Source organism: Engystomops pustulosus, chromosome 2, assembly GCF_040894005.1.
Source record: "Engystomops pustulosus chromosome 2, aEngPut4.maternal, whole genome shotgun sequence".
NCBI lineage: Eukaryota > Metazoa > Chordata > Amphibia > Anura > Leptodactylidae > Engystomops > Engystomops pustulosus.
This window is the reverse complement of record NC_092412.1, coordinates 184,068,202-184,090,709: the sequence shown is the minus strand read 5'-3', so window position 1 is coordinate 184,090,709 and position 22,508 is coordinate 184,068,202. Positions and strand designations below refer to the sequence as shown.

The window sequence follows — 22,508 nt, the reverse complement described above, 5'->3', positions numbered from 1 at the left end:
GGCAGGTCATGTGATCACCACTACGTTTGGCTGTAGTCATTTGGTTGCACTGCATCCAGTATGGCCAGTGTTGTGGTGATGGCAGTTACACATCATTACTATGGTAACAGTGCAAGAAAGTCTGTTACATCATCACAGGGAGCAGAGCATAAGAGGGAGGAGGAGTTACTGAGAACTAAAGGATCATGGGACTTGTATTTTCCAGTGGCGGCCATCTTAGTGATAACTCCACCTACTTTAGAGAGGCCATTAATTTTGTAAATCATAAAATCAAATTATTTAAGCTCCGTTTTGTGACTAATGACATTGAGTATTGTTGTATTCATTTATTTATATCATCATGAGTTTTTGTGTCAGACGTTCATATTCCCGGAATACCCCTTTAACCTTTCACGATGGTATCCACAGGTCCACATACATTCCATCATGAACGGTGTCATTCATTTCTCATACCACTTCTACATTTAGGCTTCATTTTCATAATTAAAAACGGAATTTGGGAATCTGTTGGGTGTAGTTGTTTCTTTGAGGTTGTATTTAAAGAAAACGTACTGCAAGAGTTCCCCATTATTAACTATTAGTTTGGCTGGGTAGATCCTGGGAAGATTTTAGCACACATCAGGCAGAAGAGAGTGCAGAAGGAGGAAGTAGGACTCCTGCTCATAAGGGCTCACAATCTATAGGATTTTATTTTTAATTTCTGTATACACCAAACCAGGGGTCCACAAACTACGGCCCGCAGACAGTTTCTTTCCGGCCCCCCGCCGCCCTCAGCAGTCAGGCAGGGGCCTCCATCCGTCTGGACAGGAAGCTCCTGTCCGTCACTGTATTGTGCTCGATGCAGCTGGAAACAGCCGCTTGAGCACTATTACTGCAGGCGGAGCAATGTGGCCGGAAGACAACACCGGTGCACATCGCTCCTTGAACCTGGATGTGAGGCCGCGTGATGACGTCATCACGTGGCCACGCAACCCTTCCTGTTCGGCAGCAGCCAGAAGAAAGGCAACGCAGGGAGCCACTGCCAGAGGAGAGTATAGGAATTTTTTTTTTTTTTTTTTTTTTTTAAACAGTGAAAAGATTGATGAGACTGGGGGCCCCAATATATGAAATAATTAATGGTGGAGGGGCAGCATATGGAATAATTAATGGTGGAAGGGTAGCATAGGAAATAATTAATGGCGTGGGGCAGCATAGAATGTAATTAATGGTGGAGGGCAACAGGGGGAATAATTAATGGTGGGGGGTCAAACAAAAGCAGGCTCATACTTCCCATTGAGATGCTGGCAAGTACTTACTCTTTACTTTAAATATACAGGCAGTCCCCGGGTTACATACAAGATAGGGTCTGTAGGTTTGTTCTTAAGTTGAATTTGTATGCAAGTCGGAACTGTATATTTTATTATTGTAATCCCAGCCAGAACTTTTTTGGCCTCTGTGACTTTTGGATTTTAAAAATGTTGGGTTGTCATAAGAATCAGGATTAACACTAAAGCTTCATTACAGACACCTGTGATAACTGTTACAGCTGATCATTGTAGTCTAGGACTAAAGTACAATAAATTACCAATATCCAAAGGTCCGTTTGTAACTAGGGGTCGTATGTAAGTCGAGTGTTCTTAAGTAGGGGACCGCCTGTATTATTGTAGTGTTCCTGCTTTGTATTTTCTCAAAAAAATAAGATATGTGCAGAGTACAGAGGAATTTCTTATTTTTAAACTTTAGTCCGACCCTCCAAAGGTCTGAGAGGGCCCGTGAACGGCCCCCTATGTAAAAAGTTTGGGGACCCCTGCACCAAACTGTAGAATTTAAAGAGGCAAAAAAACCCAAAGCTTTACACATAATATAGAAGTACTGCAACAGTTTAGCATTCAAGCATTTGGAAAAGCAAACCTACAAAGGCAAACAATTCATGAGAATCCGGAAAGCATGATCCTTCAGAGCGACTGAATGCCAATAGCTTCACAAAAACAGCACCGGTCATGGAATTCAATGAGAAAAAAAAAAAAAAGGAGAGGTTTTCCACGGTACAAAATAGTATATAAAAGGCCAGTTGAGGGAATAAAATCTAGAGCCACAAGTACCGTACATAACTACATCTACTTTTATCACCAACTTACAAGATTCCAAGTCAAGCTCTCAAGTTCCACACACCAAGGTGAGAACTGCAGCCAATTCTCCGAAACACACGTCTTGCCGTCATGCACGTGTTGTAGAAACAACCTGAACAGCAAGACTCATGAGTGACTAAACACAAGCCTCTCGTATGAAGAGCACTTACACTATCAGACTTACATCAAACCTAACTTGTTCATTTTACAAGCTGCCATCCCCAGTCTCAGTGTAAGGGATGGAGATATTGATAGAAATACATAGGGGGAGATTTATCATAAGTATCTTAGACCAGAACTGTTCTAGTTGCCCACGGCAACCAATCAGAGCTCAGCTTTCATTTTCCCCACAGCCGTTTATAAAATTAAATCTGAGCACCGATTGGTTTCCATGGGCAACTAGAACAGTTTTACCTCAGAAGCTTGATGATAAATCTCCTCCATAGAATCTATTCATAGAATAGAAATACATACAGGCAGTCACCAACTTAAGAACACCCAAAAACCTCTGGATGTTTGGAATTTACTGCACTTTAGCCCTGAGCAACAATGATCAGCAGTAACAGTTATCACAGGTGTCTGCAATTAAGCTTTACCGTTAATCCTGGTTCTAATGACAACCAAACATTTTTAAAATCCAAAATGTCAGAGGCTAAAAATTTTGGCTGGTGTTACAATGATAGAATATACAGTTCCGAATTGCATACAAATTCAACTTAAGAACAAATCTTGTACGTAACCCGGGGACTAGTTGGAAAAGTGTCCAACACTTGTAATAAATGTGGCAAAAGGCATTTCACTATATTTAAAACAGAATTCTGTTTGAAGAATTAAAAAAAAAAACAAAAAAAAAAACACACAAATATATATATCTATATCTCCCATATATATATCTATATCTCCCCTGCAGCCTTTACAGCTCATTTGCATATTTTTTTTTTTTTTTTTCAAATAGACAAAAGGCGAGATTTCAAATAAAAGAAGGAATTCAAGAATGGGCATTTCACACCCTACCTGAGGCACAACGCTACCCAAGTTACTAGTTTATTGAAGATATATAATAAGCAATATAGTCAATTCCAAAGTTAGTGTAACATCACTCCTATTATATATATGTATAAGCAGAACCAAGATCAAGGGAGTGGTAGTAGTGTCTAAAAACAATATCTTTATTAAATCACATAAAAATGCACCACGAATTAATGCGACAAACAATACAAAAAAATGTGGTTACCTCTCTAATTTGGTGTATAAAGACATGTACCAGACGGAATATCATATTAAAACATAGAGTACATTATCTGCTATTAGTGATACCTCGATAAGCCTACCGTGGTTCAGACGTACTCGAGTTTATTGAAGTAAAATCTGATGATAGGTTCCCTTTAAAGGGAACCTCAATTTCACTAAAGACCAGTTGCAAAAGCCCATTACAGCTGCACTTCAAATAGGCCTTTCTGCTTTCTCCAAGCATTTGCATTACAATAGAATTCTGTGTTATAACTTACCTGGCACCCTAACAGAATCCTCTGTGTAGTCCCAGGGGTTGGGCTTTGGTTTGGATGCATTTCAAAAAATAACATGCGACTTGTCTGTGCTGCAGACTGCTCAGCTTTTGGCCCCCACCTCTTGTGCTCCTGTACAGCTCCTCCCTCCTGCTCCTTCAAAGAGTTCACAGCCTGCTGACATCAGTGGGAGAGGAAAGAGCTGTACAAGAGCACAAAAGTGGGGGCCAAGAGCTGAGAAGTGAACACCACAGACAAGTCAAGTGTTGGTTTGCATGCATTTCAAAAAACAAAGTAAACCCCTAGGACTAAACAGAGGATTCAGTAAGGATGCAAGACAAGTTATAACTCATTAAACTGGGAAGTATGCAAATACGTTTTCCAAGGTGTTACATGAAAAGCAATGCCTCATTTTGCTACCTTAAAAGGCAGCCCCCTTAACACCAAGTATGACCTACAAGAAGCCTAATAGTATTAAAGGGGTATTCCAGGAATCAGCACAGTTAATATACAAAAGGATACACAACGCATGAGTTTTTTTAACAGACTGCTTAAGAACGGGTTCAAAAAGCCACATGTGCCGTTGGCCTCAGGCAACCTTAATTGGCAAACTCTCCATAAGAAGAACTCTTCCCTTCTGACCCAACACATCAAATGCTTGGGCTGGCGCCACACTTATCGCTTTGTCTGTGTTTGCAAACAAAGCCGCAACCCGGAACGAGCGGCCGATGTTTTGTATTAAATTAATGCAAAACACCGGCAGCTTGTTCCCGTTCGCAGGCATTTGCATAGAAACACAGATGCGATCGGGCCGCGGCCCGCCCTGGTGGGTGCGGCTTTGTCTGCGTACGCAGACAAAGCAGTACGTGTGGCACCAGCCTAATTAAACAGCTGTTAATGAAATGTTTAACACGTGTTACCACAAGCGTTAACATTTGTGTTTAAACAGAATTTAACACATGGTTTTACCAAATGTTAACACTTGTGGTAACCCATGTTAACGTCGTGTTTACAAACACATGCGTCAGCTCAATGTCAACACATGCGTTAAGGGTTGCGTTTTGTAAATGGTCTCTCACCAGCTGATCAAATGCGTTTAGAAACACATGCATTAGACGTGACGTGTGACTGCACCCTAAAGCCCAACTAAACCTTTGACAAAAACAATATACTTATATAAAAGAATAAATAAAGGTCTTAAGAGACAGAAACTTATCACACTGCAGCCAACACTGCCAGGGGAATGGGGTGAATGCCATCCCGAAGAAATTCCAAAAGAGAAATGTAGAAGGAAGTTCAGATGAACGTGTCCTGGTACATGACTGATGTTTTCTTAATGAAAACCCAGGTAGACTTTAAGAATGCAAAGTGGCTCCAAACTTTGTGCTAAGTAAATAACAAAAAGATATTGCATTATTCTGTATGGTCGGGCACGTTGTAGATCACTCTGGCCCATTCCCTGGCTTCTCAGTTATTCAGTGCAAACACAAGACATGACACTTGTATGTGAGATGCTGCTGAAGAATGGAAGGGCTCAGGGCGATTAGAAAACCCTTATTAACTCAACCACCACATGTCTGACAAGTGACAATCTAGAGATCTTTACACATGATGCAGGAAACTCTTGTTACACACCTGCACTACATTGCGGACCATCTGTCATAGAAATCTATCCTCAGGAGCATTTTCACTTCTAGTATTGAACGGAGCGGCAGGACGAATGCTGAACCTACCCCTACATTCTATAAGGGAGAAAACAACCCTGTGATCAGTGGAGAGGTCTTAGCAGCCGGTCCCTCACTCTTTAGATCGTTATAGGGCATGTACCAAGGGGATAACAAAGAAAAACTCAAGAAGTTACAGTAAAGAACACTGAGCATGCTTGGAAAAACTTCCCAAGAAGAATATTTTAAAATGATCAACAATAGTAATATAAACCCAATTATAGAGTACAGGCCACATAAGTCTGCTGAGGATTCATTGCGTCCAGTAAAAAACATTGGTAGGGTTGGCTTTTTTTTTTTTTGGTAGGAGAGTATACACTTATCAGAGACCATTAGTGGCCAAGACGGATGGATGGCACCATATGACATACATACCCAGCCTCATCCAAATATGGACAGTTACATTCACTCACGAGATACCCGTATAATTGGAAGTAGCAATTTAGTGTATGCTGCCGATGTTTACTCCTCTTCTCATTTTCCAGGGGGAGGAGCTGAACTGGAGGATGTAGAAATGTTGCAATGTAGAAGCAGACAATAGGATATGTCATTGTAAGGAGAATTTCTCCTGAATGCAGCTTACACCGGAGGAGAAAATACAAATGCTAATCTAGCCCTATAAACTGCACACCAAAGATACAAACTGTAAAGAAAATAAAGTAAATTAACTCAGGGTGAACTAGGGTAGCACCAATACCAGAATGTTGAGTGCGATACGATATCTTAAGAAGTATCACAATATTCAATATAATATTTTCAAGGAAAAAAAAAGTAATATCTGAATGTTTAGGGTGTAGTTACATGGGGCCAGGGCCGGCTCCAGCACCCAGATGACCTGGGCCCAAAGCTGCTGTGTCGGACCAAACCTACCTGCATTGGGTGTTTAAACACAGTTTAGAAACGCTTTGCAAATACCTGGGGGTGGTGGGGAGGCGGCGAGGACAGCTTTAGTTTTTTTTGGACAGTTCATTATATGAATTATAAAGTTTGTCCTGGTAATGTTAATAGAAAATGTATAATGTAATGCTTGTTAAGACAGGCGTTTTTGATGCCCATATACTATACATACTATCCATTTTTTGGTGATGGCATAAGTACACATTGGGGCAGACGTATCAAGTGTTTGAAAGTCAGAATATTTCTAGTTGCCCATGCCAACCAATCACAGCTCCCCTTTAAAATATTCATGAGCACTGGTAAAATGAAAGCTGAGCTGTGATTGGTTGCCATGGGCAACTAGAAATATTCTGACATTCAGAAACTTGATAAATCTTCCCCATTGAGTCTATGTGTCTGTTCACATGCTGGTTTTCACAGATGTGCAGATAAAGAAAAAAATTGCAGCATGCAATGCAGACAACAGACCTCCATATTGATAGGGATTTTTATGCAGGGCCCCAACAGTCCTCTTGACTTTTGTAAGACAAGTCCTAATTAACCCTTTCATGGTTGTCCTGGTACCAGGAACTTGAACATAAAAACTAAGACACACGTCAGTCTCTTAGTGTATGTAAAGATCTTCTCCCCTTTAATATCTCAAATGCATAATATCACAGACTGAAGAGTCATCAAAGAGGCGTGAATAGTATACTGTAAAGCTATTTGTCATCAGCACATTCTGGGAAAAAGTTAATTGTGCTCAGTTCTCAGGGACCTTGTACACAGATATTGTTTATACTAAGAAGAAGATAAGTGGACTCCAGAATCATAATATAATGTAGCATCAAGGACAGACTGGCTTCTCATTAAATGTCAAAGGGTATTAGCTGACAGGCCAGCAAACAGGTTACATAAAATGAAGTTTGAATCATGACATTAACTTGACAATGGTCAGGGAACATGGCCGCTGTATCTAAGATGGCGGACAGTCCATTATTATGGGATTTCTTAAGTCAAGATGGCGTCCGAAACCAGTGCAATCTCCTTAACAAAACAAGAATCAAGGTTTTGACATATTGTGGAGCCCTAGGGTGAACAATACTACTGTATGGCATATGGCTGCATCGGTATGGAGTTTTTCATAGCATATAGGTCTAGTATACAAAACAAACATGTCATCCATGTGAAGGAAAATCTATAGAGATTATGTATTATAAGTCTCTGGATGCAGCAGACACTAATATCGAGCTGCCTATAAATAGAGCACAGAAATCACTAGACAGTCATCGCAATGAGAAAGATTTTCCACTACATTATCAGATTGATGATGGGAACACGTTCTTCATAAATACTTCATATAATGAACATTAGAGACAACTATAAGCATTATATTAACCCACGGATCACTGCACTCCTACTATTCATGTGTTCATACAAGCAAATTCTTCTTGAATTCAGTGGTTTCATGGTTTGTACTTCAGTTTTTCAGAGCCCAACCCAAGTTTATGGTGGAACACAGAACAGGTGCAGATTTGCCAATTATACTTTATATTCTTTATATACTTTATATTCTTCCTCATCTCCTATTGGCTCACAATAGCCAATGAAATAATAGAGATAACATGGACTATACTGCAAATGTCTGGGAAATTACTGTGCAGTCACACAGGTACATGGGAATTTAATTGCTGATCCTGTGGCAAGTTGGAAAGAAACAAATGCCAGAGGTTTGTGGCAATGAAGTGTATGAGTGAGTGAGGAGATCAGCATCGAACATTCAACCAACAGCTACCTCACATGTCACTGATAGAAATGACCCAAGTGGCCTCATATCTTCGCAATATACCAAAACTTGAAATTGCTACTGTACCTACAGTATATATAGCTGAAATCCATTTTCAAATCAACACATAAACATCCGACATAGAAAGGGAGACATTTTTCTTTAATTTCCATTAAATCGGTTTGGCCTTTCCATGCTTTCATGAAAAAACTTCAGAAGGCATCAGAACTGTATCTGCAGAAATTGAGGTTTTGGCAGCCGCTCCCCTCATACATTAAACAGTGGGAAGATCCTGGAAATTTGACATTCGTCATCTACCCTATACTGAAGTATCAAATATCATTAGCGGTAAAGCTACTTAAAAGTATGCTTACCTTCTGCAATGACTTTTCAAGATCAAGTACTCTCACATCTGCATCAGAGATTCTATTAGAGTTACAATAAGATGACCCAAGATTGCCATGTCCAAAGAAACTTTGTTAAAAGATACCTTTAAGAGGTGGTGACGTGTCCCCTTTAAGAAAAATAAAAACTTGCCAGACGAAAAAGATGTCAGACGCATTAAATCTAGGGCTCAGTCACTGCCTTTCATCTTGTCAAATTGACAGCGGCAAAGTATCACATGAGTCTCAACAAGATCCAAATAATTCACTTAGAAATTAAACTGCATCTTATTCCAGAAGAAAGAAAAAAATAGCAATGGACTTTAGGGCACATTAATATCCATAAGAAAGTCTCCCAGGACCCCAGCTCACATCACGTGCACCGAAATCACAAGATGTCACAAGAATCAAAGGACTCATGTAGAGCTATATTCATAGTGTACATGCACAATGGGAGCCTTCACCTAGGCTTATCCCATAAGATGCCAGGAGAACTAGGAACTTTCCTTAAAGATTAACCACTGGATGTAAAATAACTACAACATAACTAACCAGTATAACTACAGACAGAGGGGCAAAGCTCACAGGTAACTGCACCTTGTAAGAGGACTTTTCCTACTATCAATTTTTTACATTTTTTATTAAGTGTTTAGATATTTAAAAATGGAAAAAAAGTTTCCATAGAAAATACAAAGAAAAATAAAACATGAATAAATTACGTGTCCCATACTATGAATGATGTAACTGGAAATACTACAATATTTTAATATTATAGAATCATTAAAAAGCACAACTTAGCCTGGAATAGAAAAACTAAACAAATCAGCTGCAGTAACAGCTACAACGTTCCCATGACTGTCATGTAAAGTTTTAATAAATCCGGTTGTAGGAGTGAACAAACCCACTGGGAAGCTTTAATTAAATCAATCAGTTAGAAAAGAAAACCCTAGAGAAAACAAAATAAACACCCAAAGATGCCCAAACACAAACCTGGCATATGATATCACTTGAAGGGCCACGTGATAGGATAGCACACTGGGACAACATTGTATGTTAGAATCTCATTTTTAATAAGTGACCAAAAGGTCAGGTCCCCCATGAAAACATGACACCTTACACAGCTGCCAAACCGAACTATAAAAATTAAAGGGTCTTAGAATATGAATTAGATATTTAAAAAAAACAAATATATTACAATGAGCAAAGCAGGTCTCCCCTCCCCCTGCATTTCCTGCTAGATTACACAGGCAGGGGGAGAGACTGAATAGTGCTCATGAAGTAGTATTGTTATAGTATAAAATCATTGTATTCAAAATATACAATTGGAGGCTCACCAGGTCCGGTTGTGCCAAGTTAGGTACAACACTATTTGTCGCTTGTTAGGGTCTGGTGAGGATATCTTTAGGTGTTGCCTTCAGACAGTCGTCGTCGAGACACGGTTGCCAGGATGGTCTGGATCGAGATCTAGTGGAGCACGTGGGGGACTGTCAGGGAAGGCGCACACAGTGAATGGAAACAGTCACGTTGTTAAGATTGGGTGAAATGTTTATTTAATATCTCGGGTCACCATTATCGATTACGCAGGGGGAGGGGGAAACATGTTCTGCTCATTGTAACAGCCTGTGAATATACAGCACCGAGGGGCTCTGGGAGCCAGAGACCCTCATGTTAATTAGAATCATTTAAAATTATAATAGTTAAAAATATATATATATTACAATTATACCAATTAACATTTTTTTTTTTTTTTTTAAGTTTTCTTTAGAAGAAGGAAGGAGACCATGGGTAACAAGTATAAGAAGATCACCACCGTCACGGTTCCTGTATATACGAGTACACGTCCCTGGATTACCATTATCAATTTTGATGCTAGGTAACCTCCTTTACAGGGGGCATACCAGATAAATAGTAGACTCAACATAAACAATACATCAAATATCTACAACAACTTGCGGCTTTTTTTTCTTCTGTAAAACCCTTAGATTAAGGGAAACCTACCACCATGGATCTACCTATAAAGGTAGATCGGGTGGTAGGTGCATCTATAGGATGTGAGGATTAGCCCTTTAAGGGCTAATCCTCACGTCCCCGCAATCTTTTAATAACTTTTAATTCCCTAATATGTAAATTTTCTAAAGATTGCGGAGACGTGAGGATTAGCCCTTAGAAGGGCTAATCCTCACATCCTATAGATGCACCTACCACCCGATCTACCTTTTTAGGTAGATCCATGGTGGTAGGTTTCCTTTAAATGTGTAGTCCAAAAGTTAAATCAAGAGCAACTCTGATGACTACTCCTGGTTCCAGGGAAGATGCCTCCACATATGGGCATCTTATATGTATATACAATTATGGGGCTACATGAGCACACAGCAGTTATACCCGAGGACCGTATAGTCAGTCTAGGACAGAGTTCACACAAATTCATGTCCATTCTTCTCAGTTCATAATTAATAACAATGAAAATAATGGAAGAAAACAGAAGTTTACATAACAGACACCAAAAGATCCTACCGACCATCACGGCACCATACGTTTTGATTAATATAGTTCTTTTATTAAAAAGTGTTTAATTGGCAATTTTTAAAAGATGTTGTAACAGAGCATCCAGCAAAAAGGAGTGAACTTCCCCTTTCACAAAGAATAAAGGATGAAGATGGAAATTGTGTCCCCAAAACAATAAAGGATTTCCATAATCATACACTTCAGGTAGTGCCCACCTGTCACTGCACCCTATGATCAGATGTGGTGTGAGGCGGGACACGAGTAAGGACTGATAGCTCCCTCCATGTACAGTAAACCATTTATCTGTCAGAACTGTCACTACTCCCTATGATGGGACACTTGTTGATGTAGAGCTGAGGAACAGTAGTTTCCTCAATGTAAAGTGATGTGATCAGTCAGCACTCATCCTGTCACTGCCCCCTATGATTAGACACTGATGCAGGACAGGGATGAGGACTGGTAGGTCCCTCCATGTACTTATGATCAGTCAGCACTCATCCTGTCACTGCTCCCTATGATGTGTGTGATGCAGGACAGGGATGAGGACTGATAGGTCCCTCCATGTGCAGTGAACCCTGTGATCAGCCAGTACTCCTCCTGTCACCAGCCCCTATGATGTGTGTGATGCAGGACAGGGATGAGGACTGGTCGTTCCCTCCATGTGCAGTGCACCTTGTGATCAGCCAGCCCTCCTCCTGTCACTGCTCCCTATGATCTGCGTGATGCAGAACAGGGATGAGGACTGGTAGGTCCCTCCATGTGCAGTGCACCCTGTGATCAGCCAGCACTCCTCCTGTCACTGCTCCCTATGATCTGCGTGATGCAGGACAGGGATGAGGACTGGTCGTTCCCTCCATGTGCAGTGCACCTTGTGATCAGCCAGCACTCCTCCTGTCACCAGTCCCTATGATCTGCGTGATGCAGGACAGGGATGAGGACTGGTAGGTCCTTCCATGTGCAGTGCACCCTGTGATCAGCCAGCGCTCCTCCTGTCACCAGTCCCTATGATGTGAGTGATGCCGGACAGGGATGAGGACTGGTCGTTCCCTCCATGTGCAGTGCACCCTGTGATCAGCCAGCACTCCTCCGGTCACCAGTCCCTATGATGTGTGTGATGCAGGACAGGGATGAGGACTGGTAGGTCCCTCCATGTGCAGTGCACCCTGTGATCAGCCAGCACTCCTCCTGTCACTGCTCCCTATGATGTGTGTGATGCAGGACAGGGATGAGGACTGGTAGGTCCTTCCATGTGCAGTGCACCCTGTGATCAGCCAGCGCTCCTCCTGTCACCAGTCCCTATGATGTGTGTGATGCAGGACAGGGATGAGGACTGGTAGGTCCCTCCATGTGCAGTGCACCCTGTGATCAGCCAGCACTCCTCCGGTCACTGCTCCCTATGATGTGTGTGATGCAGGACAGGGATGAGGACTGGTAGGTCCCTCCATGTGCAGTGCACCCTGTGATCAGCCAGCGCTCCTCCTGTCACCAGTCCCTATAATCTGTGTGATGCAGGACAGGGATGAGGACTGGTAGGTCCCTCCATGTGCAGTGCACCCTGTGATCAGCCAGCACTCCTCCTGTCACTGCTCCCTATGATGTGTGTGATGCAGGACAGGGATGAGGACTGGTAGGTCCTTCCATGTGCAGTGCACCCTGTGATCAGCCAGCGCTCCTCCTGTCACCAGTCCCTATGATGTGTGTGATGCAGGACAGGGATGAGGACTGGTAGGTCCCTCCATGTGCAGTGCACCCTGTGATCAGCCAGCACTCCTCCGGTCACTGCTCCCTATGATGTGTGTGATGCAGGACAGGGATGAGGACTGGTAGGTCCCTCCATGTGCAGTGCACCCTGTGATCAGCCAGCGCTCCTCCTGTCACCAGTCCCTATAATCTGTGTGATGCAGGACAGGGATGAGGACTGGTAGGTCCCTCCATGTGCAGTGCACCCTGTGATCAGCCAGCACTCCTCCTGTCACCAGTCCCTATGATGTGTGTGATGCAGGACAGGGCTGCCACGCGCATGCGCTGTGATTGGCGCAGAGGTTGTAGGGAAATGTAGTTTTTAAGGGAATATCGTAACCATGTGCAGTGCACCCTGTGATCAGCCAGCACTCCTCCTGTCACCAGTCCCTATGATCTGCGTGATGCAGGACAGGGATGAGGACTGGTAGGTCCCTCCATGTGCAGTGCACCCTGTGATCAGCCAGCGCTCCTCCTGTCACCAGTCCCTATGACGTGCGTGATGCAGGACAGGGATGAGGACTGGTAGGTCCCTCCATGTGCAGTGCACCCTGTGATCAGCCAGCACTCCTCCTGTCACCAGTCCCTATGATGTGTGTGATGCAGGACAGGGATGAGGACTGCCCGTTCCCTCGCAGCTGTGTTCTCTCCCTCCATATGAATTGTTCCCCTATGACGGCACACACCATCCCACCAGACCTTACCGAGCTCTCCAGGGTTCAGCTCCGAGCCCGGTCCTCCGGGGCCACCGCTGTACGTATGTTTAATGTCCCGGAAAAACCTCTTGGTGTCTCGCAGGTTCTGGTGTAGCCGGGCCAGGTGCTTATTGTAATAGGTGAAACCTCGGCCTAACTCCCGCTGGAAGGAGCCGGAGCCCCCGGAGGAGCCATTCCGGCGATCGCCTTCCTCCATCCCCGCTCAGGCCGAGCCCTGTGCCCGCTTCAGCAGTCAGGAACACACAACAACAACCACAGCGCACTGCCTATAGGACGGAACCTTTATCATCAGCGCCCGGGGGAGAGGCGGACGGCTGCCACGCGCATGCGCTCTGATTGGCGCAGAGGTTGTAGGGAAATGTAGTTTTTAAGGGAATATCGTAACATTGTAGTTGGGAAGCTAAGAACAGAGCAGGGCAGAGTGATTATGTTCATATGTTTACTTGTAACAACCCTTGTACCAAGTTCCTGTAGCAAAATAAGTTGCACTGAGCCTTTTAAAATAATTTCCGAACCAAGGGATTCTCATCTTCCCTGCACTCTCTTCTCTGTGTGATTCTTAAAGGAATTGTTCATGCTTTCACTAAGTTTTAATGCAGCCCACAGGTGGCGTAAAAACAATACAGACGCTATCTAATATAAAGGCTATGCACAACTTTGTCAACTTTTTTCTCCTTTGTTTTTGTTTGCATATTGTATTCATAAAGTACCATGTACACGGATACCTTGATGACTTCTATAATTCAATGCAATACTTCTGTACTGCATTGTATTATAACTGTCAGTTTTACATTGACACCAAGCCTATGAGACCCAACAGGTTTGCCGTAACAGTGTTTTATGTATACACTGAGCGTATATGCCAGGAGAGTTCTCAACGTATACGCTCAACGGATACTGGCAGACTGACGGAGATACAGAGAGACTAAATATTTATCTGGTTTATCAGAGGGTTTACTGTACAATGGCAAGATTGTTATGGCACACAAACATCAACCCGCTGCATCACATGTAATTTTATTCCACTTGCCCTGAAGGTTGATAAGAGAATGTAGACACAAAAAAAGGATTGTTCATCCCTGTTGAAGATTTTATTATTTGTTCACTAGCTTGTTTATGGTGTTACAGCACAAAAGTGCCATTTCGTCTCTGCTTTTTTTTTTATTGTAACCAGATTACAATGTATATAGCGGTCTGGAAAGTTTCTATATTGTCCTGGGTTTGCTCTGATTTGTCAAATTTTCACAACCAACTTGGATCATTTTGGCATATGTTTTTCATGGATCTTCATAAACTATATAGTCTATGGGGGGAATGTATAAATTCACTTTTGCCAAACTTCTAACAATAGGATTGGTGGTTACGTGGTTTCCTTTAGATTAATGGTATGGTGGTAAGGAGTGTACATAGAAAAAATGGGGTCCATTTTGTAGGGAAAAGGGAGTGAGTTGAATTTAGATTTTTTAAAATTTTTTGAGTGTGTTGTAACCCTACTGGGTATGAGACGCTCCAAGCACACTAGTGTCCAGTGCTGACCTGGCCTCAGTGGTTACCAGCACTAGTGAAGTTAAGTAAACATTTCCAGAGATTTTCTTCTGTGTTGAGCATAAAGACTACCGAAGACCATGTATGCACATCAGTATCTACAGATAATTGAAAAAATAAATTCATCATATTTAAACACTTTGCTCTAAAATGTTTTTTCCCAAAAAAAATCACTGCAAACCACAGGTTATCCGCATATTAATTTTGATTGAACTTCTTTATTAACAATCAGTGAAGTGATGCTGAGATAATTATCTTTTTATGGATATGCAAATGTACCAGGAATAGAGGCAATTTGCCAGATTTTCTAACAGACTTTGCTCCATCCTTCCCTTTTGGAAGGATGGAATTTTGGCCTTACTGTAGGGAAGTAGGGAAATTTCCCACATCCCTGTGCACTTGTAGGTTGATAAACATATCCAATTTCTCAAAATGAGGCAGTCCCTGCCAGCATTTTTGACCATTCAAAGGAGTGTTAGGGAGCAGCTCTGGTGACCTGTGTAACCATACTTTTGTGTGTTTTGTTCATGGAAGCAAGACATTTGTGAAAATGCATTTATATTTAGAGATTGCAGCTGGACTTGCTGCACTGTGGTGCACTCCTGAGTGAGATCTCTGCACTGAACCACCTCACAGTCCCTCCTCTCTGCTCTAAACAAGAGTTGTAGAAGGATTCTGGTTAGATATTACAGCAAAGTAGAGGGGTTGGGATTAGTGGAAGCAAGGCATTTGTGAAAATGCATTTATATTTAGAGATTGAAGCTGGACTTACTGCACTGTGATGCACTCCTGAGTGAGATCTCTGCACTGAACCACTTTACAGTCCCTCCTCTCTGCTGTAAGTAAGAGTTGTAGGATTCTGGTTAGATATTACAGCAAAGTGGAGGGGCTGGGGTTAGTGTGAAAGCTAAGACCTAAAACAGCCATGTCAGGAGACTCCCATATTCTTTCAGTCCAGATGCAATCCTAGAATATAAATGCATATTTCACAGTTCTGCTGCCACTTAAAACTCATCCAAGTTGTTGGTGGGTTCCATGTAAACAGTTAATTAATTATCAGACCTCCTGGATAGCCCAGTATTATGTAGTCTGTAAAGAGTGGTAATATAGGAACAAAGGATAGGAACAGAGTAAATTTTTTGAGGGGGTCCACCAGAACATATGCAAACAGACACTCCAAAAACAGATACAGGTTGCTGTAACTGTTTTCAGGCCAGGGGACACAATCTTACTCTCGACCCTTCTGAAGAGGCACTTTTTGATACTGCAGTGTATCCCTGTATGAGAATGTGAATAAGCAGCATGGTTTGACGCAGGTAAAAGATACTACTACACTTGTCCTGTAGGAGCAGATGACCTTACGGGGATCTGACTGTTGTATCCTAAAGATAATGCTGTTAGCATCTTTAAGAAGTGACATTCCCTTTTCTGACAAATACATTATTAGCATGAAAACGTGTGAGTTATACTCACCTTCTGCATTAGTAACAACTATATGAGTAGAGATGCAAATGGAGTTGAAAACTAGAAAAAAAAATCTTTTTCTGGCAAAAATGTCATGGTCAGTGTGATGAATAAATTACACAAGTCAAGCCCTAAACGATAAGCTAATGTAAATATGTGTAAGTGTGGACAATAGATGGGTAGGGTTATTCATGTGAACATTTCTTTCATCCATTGTTAACAAAAGCAAACGGCAAAAGATAGCAGAGAAGAATCAGGATAGGAAAATTGCTGTTTACACAGAAGATTTATGTTTGTTACAGCAACCCCAGAAACAGGTTTGGTTAATCATCATGAGTTGGTTCTAGGCAGCTATTAACCTGGATTTAACATTTGCCATAAACTTTGATATAAGTGAGTATTATGGAGCCCATGTGTAACAAGTATAAAGAGAGGGAAATCATCATTTATTCTTCAGGTCAGTTCACACAACAATTTTCTGCTCCTAATAATAAAAGGCAACAAAATAAAACTTTTTTACTCAGCCCTTTTTTTTATTTTTGTGGTTTTTTTTTTGTTTTTTTGCTCCCCTTTTTTATTTTTCAGTTTATAGAGATACAAGGCTTGTTTACCGCTAAACAAATTGTTATTTGTAGTGGCACAATTTAATATTTTTCATGCACTGTACAGTATAAAAAAAATGTGTGCTTTTTCTTTTTTACAAACAAAATCTGGAGGCCGTATCCTTGTTGAAGGAACTGTGTAAGGTGCATGCCCCACCTTCAAACAAGCCAAACGCACTGTAACATGTAAATAGGCACGTATTACTGTCCCTCTTAGGACATTTACATGGTCTGGTCACCATGCCATGCATAAGTGACTGAGAACTCACATTTACACATAGACTGCCGCATTCTGTAGTAAGCTGACCCCATATATTTACAGTAGAAATCACTGAGCCATTGCCGCCTCCAGACTTGATTTCTGAGTGACGTAGATAAGTCTTCTCACCGAAAAAAAAAAAAAAAAAGAACCATTAAGTTCTGTCCCCCTGCATAGGTACCTTAGCAGAAAAGCAGACAATGCAGGAGGAGGCTAAATCGGCTTTTGGAAGGCAGGTGCAAGGGAAACGTGTAACTCGTGCTTGATGGTGCTCGAAGCATAGTTCCTCGGCGCGCTTTTTGAACCGTGCGTCAATCCGAGTGGCCATAGTGATGTGACCACTCAGAGTAGATGGCAGATCACGAGAAGCCAAAGCGTCTTTGACCTGAGCAGACAGACCATTTTTAAAGGTAGCGATCAGGACTTTATCGTTCCAGGTGAGTTCAGAGGCCAGAGTGTGGAACTGCATACTCTCCCACAGACAAGTCACCTTGATGCAGGTTCAGCAACGCAGTCTCAGCGGAGGAGGCCCGTGCAGGTTCTTCAAAGACAGACCGGAATTCCGCCAGAAATGCGATGTGAGTAGCGGTGACCGGATCGGCTCGGTCCCACAAGGGAGTAGCCCAGGCCAAGGCTTTTCTCGAGAGAAGACTGATGATAAACGCCACCTTTGATTGCTCCGTGACAAACTGTGTTGGCATGAGTTCAATGTGCAGGGAGCACAACTTGGGGTCCCCATCATACTTATCGGGGATGGACAGTCGTAGCCCAGGTTCTGCGACAGGAAGGCAAGCCAGGGTGGCAGGAGTCACAGGAGCAGCCTCAGGGACCTGTTGCTGTTGCTAGGTAGCTAGCAGCTGTTGCAGCATAGCGGTGACTTGCTCCAGTTGTTTGTGCTGCGCAGCAATCTGTCGGGATTGGTGGTCCACGATGGTGGCAAGATCAGGCCGACCGAAAAGCGGAACCATGGCGGGATCCATGGCCGGATCTTACTGTCAGGCTCAGGGGTAGTGGATTCTCTGATCCACTGCAGACAATGACACAAGCTACTACCTGGGACTGGAGTCTAAGTGGCACCCGGTTTTCACCAGAGCCCGCCACAAAGGGAGTTGGACTTGCAGCGACGTGGTACCACCAGGTCGCTCCACAGGCGTGACTTGTCCGTAGTGACAGCCAAGGTCGAGGTACAGAAACGGCAGGCAATCTCGTAGGCAGGAGGTCAGGACGGGCAGCACAGGATCAAAGTCGGAGACGTAGCAAGCCACAAACCGGGGTCACAACGGGAAATCACAGAAATAGCGCAAGGCATCAAACACAGCTTTCTCTAAGGCATGAGGCACGAAGACCCAGCAGGGTTTTCAGGAAGAGGCAGGCTTATATAGAATTTGAGAAAATGACCAGCCCCAATTAATGGCGCGCTGGCCTTTTAAATTTAGAGAAGCCAGTGCGCGCGCCCTAGCATTCGGGGACGCGGACGGGAGCGAGACAGGAGCCGGGACAGGTGAGCTGCGTGGGAGATGCACTGGTGGGGGAAGAGGAGCATGGGAGAACCCGTGACCCGCGATATGGGTCACTGGACCACCCGTGACAGGAGTTCATCTTCTTCTTTTACCTGGCCCCAAAACAGCATTTTCCAGCCACAACTTGTCTCTGTAGATTTAGCAACAAAAACATTTTAGGTTCCTCACTTCATCAGCATCTCTACCACCTCCTCTTTCTCTTGCTCTCCTATTGATCATAATTATGCCCACACAGTTGCCAATTAAGTGACTCTTAACATAGCCAATATAGTAACTGTATCCCCACAGTAGTGCACCCACCATAGTCAATGTAGTAATATTGTCCCCACAGGAGCGAATATAGTAACACTGCTCCAAAAGTAGTAAATATGGTAACAGTAGCCAATAGTAACAGTGCCTTCACAATATCCAATACAGTCACAGTGCCCCCACAGTTGCTGCTTTCAGTCATATTCTGATACTTACTTCGCTACTTGGGACTGTAGGAAGAGGGAGAATGAATAGACAGGGCTGATTTATCTTATTAGGACCTCCTGCTGGCCCCTACAGGTCTACAGAGGGACACTGGAAAGAAGCTAAAATTATGCAAATTTTCCATCTTTCTACTGTGTTGCTGTCCTCAGGAAGCCAATGTGATTGTTGAAGAACATGGAGCAGTAAGTTACTGCTTTAATTTTTTGGTTGACACCTCACGTTAAATAAGGGGGGTTTTGGGTGCCTTTTTGGGCACTCTGCCAATAAAAGGTTCGCCATCACTGCAATATAGTAATGGTGGCCCCACAGTAATCAATTTACTAATTGTGTCCCTACAGAAGCAAATATAGTAACAGTGCCCCCACTGTAGCTATTATAGTAATATTGCCTCTACAGTAGCTAGTATATTAATATTGTCTCCACAGTAGCCAATAACAATAGCCACAGTAACAGTGCACCCAGAGAAGCCAATAGTCACAGACCCCCACTGCAATAGCAGTCACAGAGTGCCCACTGTAGCCAATAGTTGCAGGCCCCACATTACTCATGCACATACCTCCCCCCATATCCAGTGCAGTACAGTGTAGGGGCTTACAAAAAAGATCAGTTGGTGCTGCCACACCCTCTTCTTTTTGCTACAGGACTTCAGGTCAGAGGTGGAAGGAACCGTGGAAGCTCAATAATGAAAGCCAAACACAGATGTAAACCTAGCCTTACATTTAAAGAGAACCTGTCACCAGGAGACCCATTTTAGCACCTCCCTCCAGTCCCCATAGAGCACAGTACGTACTCTACGCTGCCACTTGCTAGGCATGCTGACCGCGCAGGCACGAGAATGGCTGATGTGGTCAGCAAGAGTTGATGACAGCTAGCAGAACATCGTTTGATGGCGTCCGCAGGGGGAATACTGCAGGGGGTGTCGCTAGCTGGGTGATCGGCATTTTATATATTTGTAAAGAACATGGAGGAGCGGTATCCTGAGGGTGGGGGGAAACCCTCAGACAGTCCGACTGATTTTACGTATTTACGTTTAAATTGTGTCACACTCCGTATGTTAAAGATGCACCACAAAAAAGATGGTGAACTCTTGAGGACCTGAGCGGGGAAACAACACATTCATGATTTCAGGTGCACAATCTTAGTGAATTGCTGCACGCAGCATTATAGACGGACAATGCACTTTCTGTGAACTGGAGTGACTCGGTAAGTAAATGTCCCCCATTTTCTACCTGTTAACATTTAACACACTGGTGCCCTCTAGTGCCAGTCACATTAATTCATTTATTATTTTACTGCATACTCTGTGCAAGCTCATTCAAGCTTATTTAGATGGCATAGCTTGTTTTAATATAGGAAACTAGGTAAACTTTCAAGCAGAAAACCATGTTTTATCGAATAATATTTTGTTTATTACTATTAATAAAGACTATGGGATGTTTTAACTTTTAAAGCCTAATGGCATCCAACTCATTTAAGGTATCCCACATTTAAGGTGAGACTCAACTTTGGCCGCTAACATTTATTCAGTTTGATAGTTTTGAGCATCTAATGAGCATCAAATTTGAGCAACCAATTTCATAAGGTTTTTAATAAATGTGGGTCCTTGTAGCATGAACTTAAGAGGTTAACCATTGCCTTATGGATGCCAGGCTGTTAGTTGGCTCTGGTGTAAAGACTCAGCATCTGTCATTTTATTTACTTAAAGGCAAAAAATAATTTGATCCAGGACGTTCTTGGAAATAATCCCTTGCAATGTGGGTTTCTAATTTTTCCCAAGGAGAGTGAACAGATTGGTTTAATAGAGTTCAGACATTAGACTTGAATACAATGGGAATGCATTGCGTTGTGGGGCTTGATGAAACCCTTTGGAAAAGATTGTGGACACAGAGGGTAGTGTAAGATTAATTTGTAGGTTTTCCTCCATGTTGTAGATATACTCAGGTTTGATAGTTTTATGCAACAGCTTATACAACACAGTACAACAGTACATTAGTTTAATTTGGGATGCACAGAGAGTTGTGCTTATCTACAATGCTTTATGTGATAACTGGATTCATTTTCTTAATTGTAGCATAATATTAAAATCCAAAGCGTGAGTCTTTGCCAACGTGTTTTAAACAGACAAACCGTTTTTAGTCATGGCTAGTGTAACAGATATTCTTTAAACATTTAAACACACATGTAAAATCAGACACTCCCCCGATTCGTGACGCAATTAGATAGAATTTCTGGGATTCACAAAACCGAACATTCATGTCAGTGGGGTAACTTGAAGCTGAAGGGCCAAAGTCTGTGCCAGGCCCCCGACTATAATGTATGCTTTATAGTACTAGTCTTCTCATATGGGAAAGTGACTCCTTATGGGCCCCTAAGCCTCCAGGGCCCGGTTGCGATCGCACCCTCTGCACCCCCTCAAGTTACGCCCCTGATTCATGTGCAATACTGTCACATATCAGGTAAATGCAAGAACAAATAGTAATTTCAATAGAGAGTCTACAAATACATGCATATGTCACCTTCTTTTGGGGAATCAGGGGGAACATTGTATACTTAGTGATATGGCGTGTCTCAGTCATATGGTAAAGGGACGTCCCCATGTACACGTGATCCGACATAGAGATGAGCCAGAAAGACACAGAAAGACAGCCAGTGTCTCCCCAATGACCCAAAAGGAATCCTCAAATGTCTGAAGGAAAATCAAAGACATGTTGGTGATGATTAAAATCAAGGAAGGAAGACGATAATAAAGTTAATAACATTTAGCCTTTGACCTGGCTGGATCTGACCTGGCAGTCTACGACTGCCCTTACAGAGGGGTGATCCGCACCATATCGGGCAGTCTAAGTCGGTTGGAGGTTAGTTGGATTTCACACTATCATCATAATTGTATTCTATAACAGACCTGCCTATGTAAGATCAATGCTTGGCATCATCTGGAGACAATTTCTCTTAGGCTGGATTGAACTGAAACAGTTTTCCAAAACCACTCTGCCACTCCTAAATTCACCTGGATGTAGTCCGTCTCTTAGGTGTCTTAGGGAGATAATTGGCACCCGCAAAGCAATAGCCACTTTCTTATGGCAGTCTATTCCACTTTGTATTGCTCTAGCACCACATGCGAGGCTAAGCAATACACTGCAAGAAAGTCAATTGAGTGTATAACCAGATTAGGATTTGCATACACGTTAAAGTAACCATATCCCTCCCAACTTCTAGGATGGACAAAACCTGTAGCACAAATTCGTATACATTAAACCAACCTCTCTAATACTCACTATACTCATACTCATATTGTGATGCC

General features: G+C 42.6%; 1 protein-coding gene across 1 annotated transcript in view; it reads right to left on the bottom strand.

Annotated features, from left to right (window-relative positions):
- DSTYK (dual serine/threonine and tyrosine protein kinase) overlaps nt 1–13,666 on the bottom strand; it is a 41,875-nt gene extending 28,209 nt beyond the window's left edge. Inside the window, exon 1 of the mRNA XM_072137529.1 lies at nt 13,332–13,666. Coding sequence (XP_071993630.1) covers nt 13,332–13,539 — 208 coding nt within the window. The 5' untranslated portion in view covers nt 13,540–13,666. The remainder of the gene's footprint in view (nt 1–13,331) is intronic.
- Nucleotides 13,667–22,508: the final 8,842 nt, after the last annotated feature.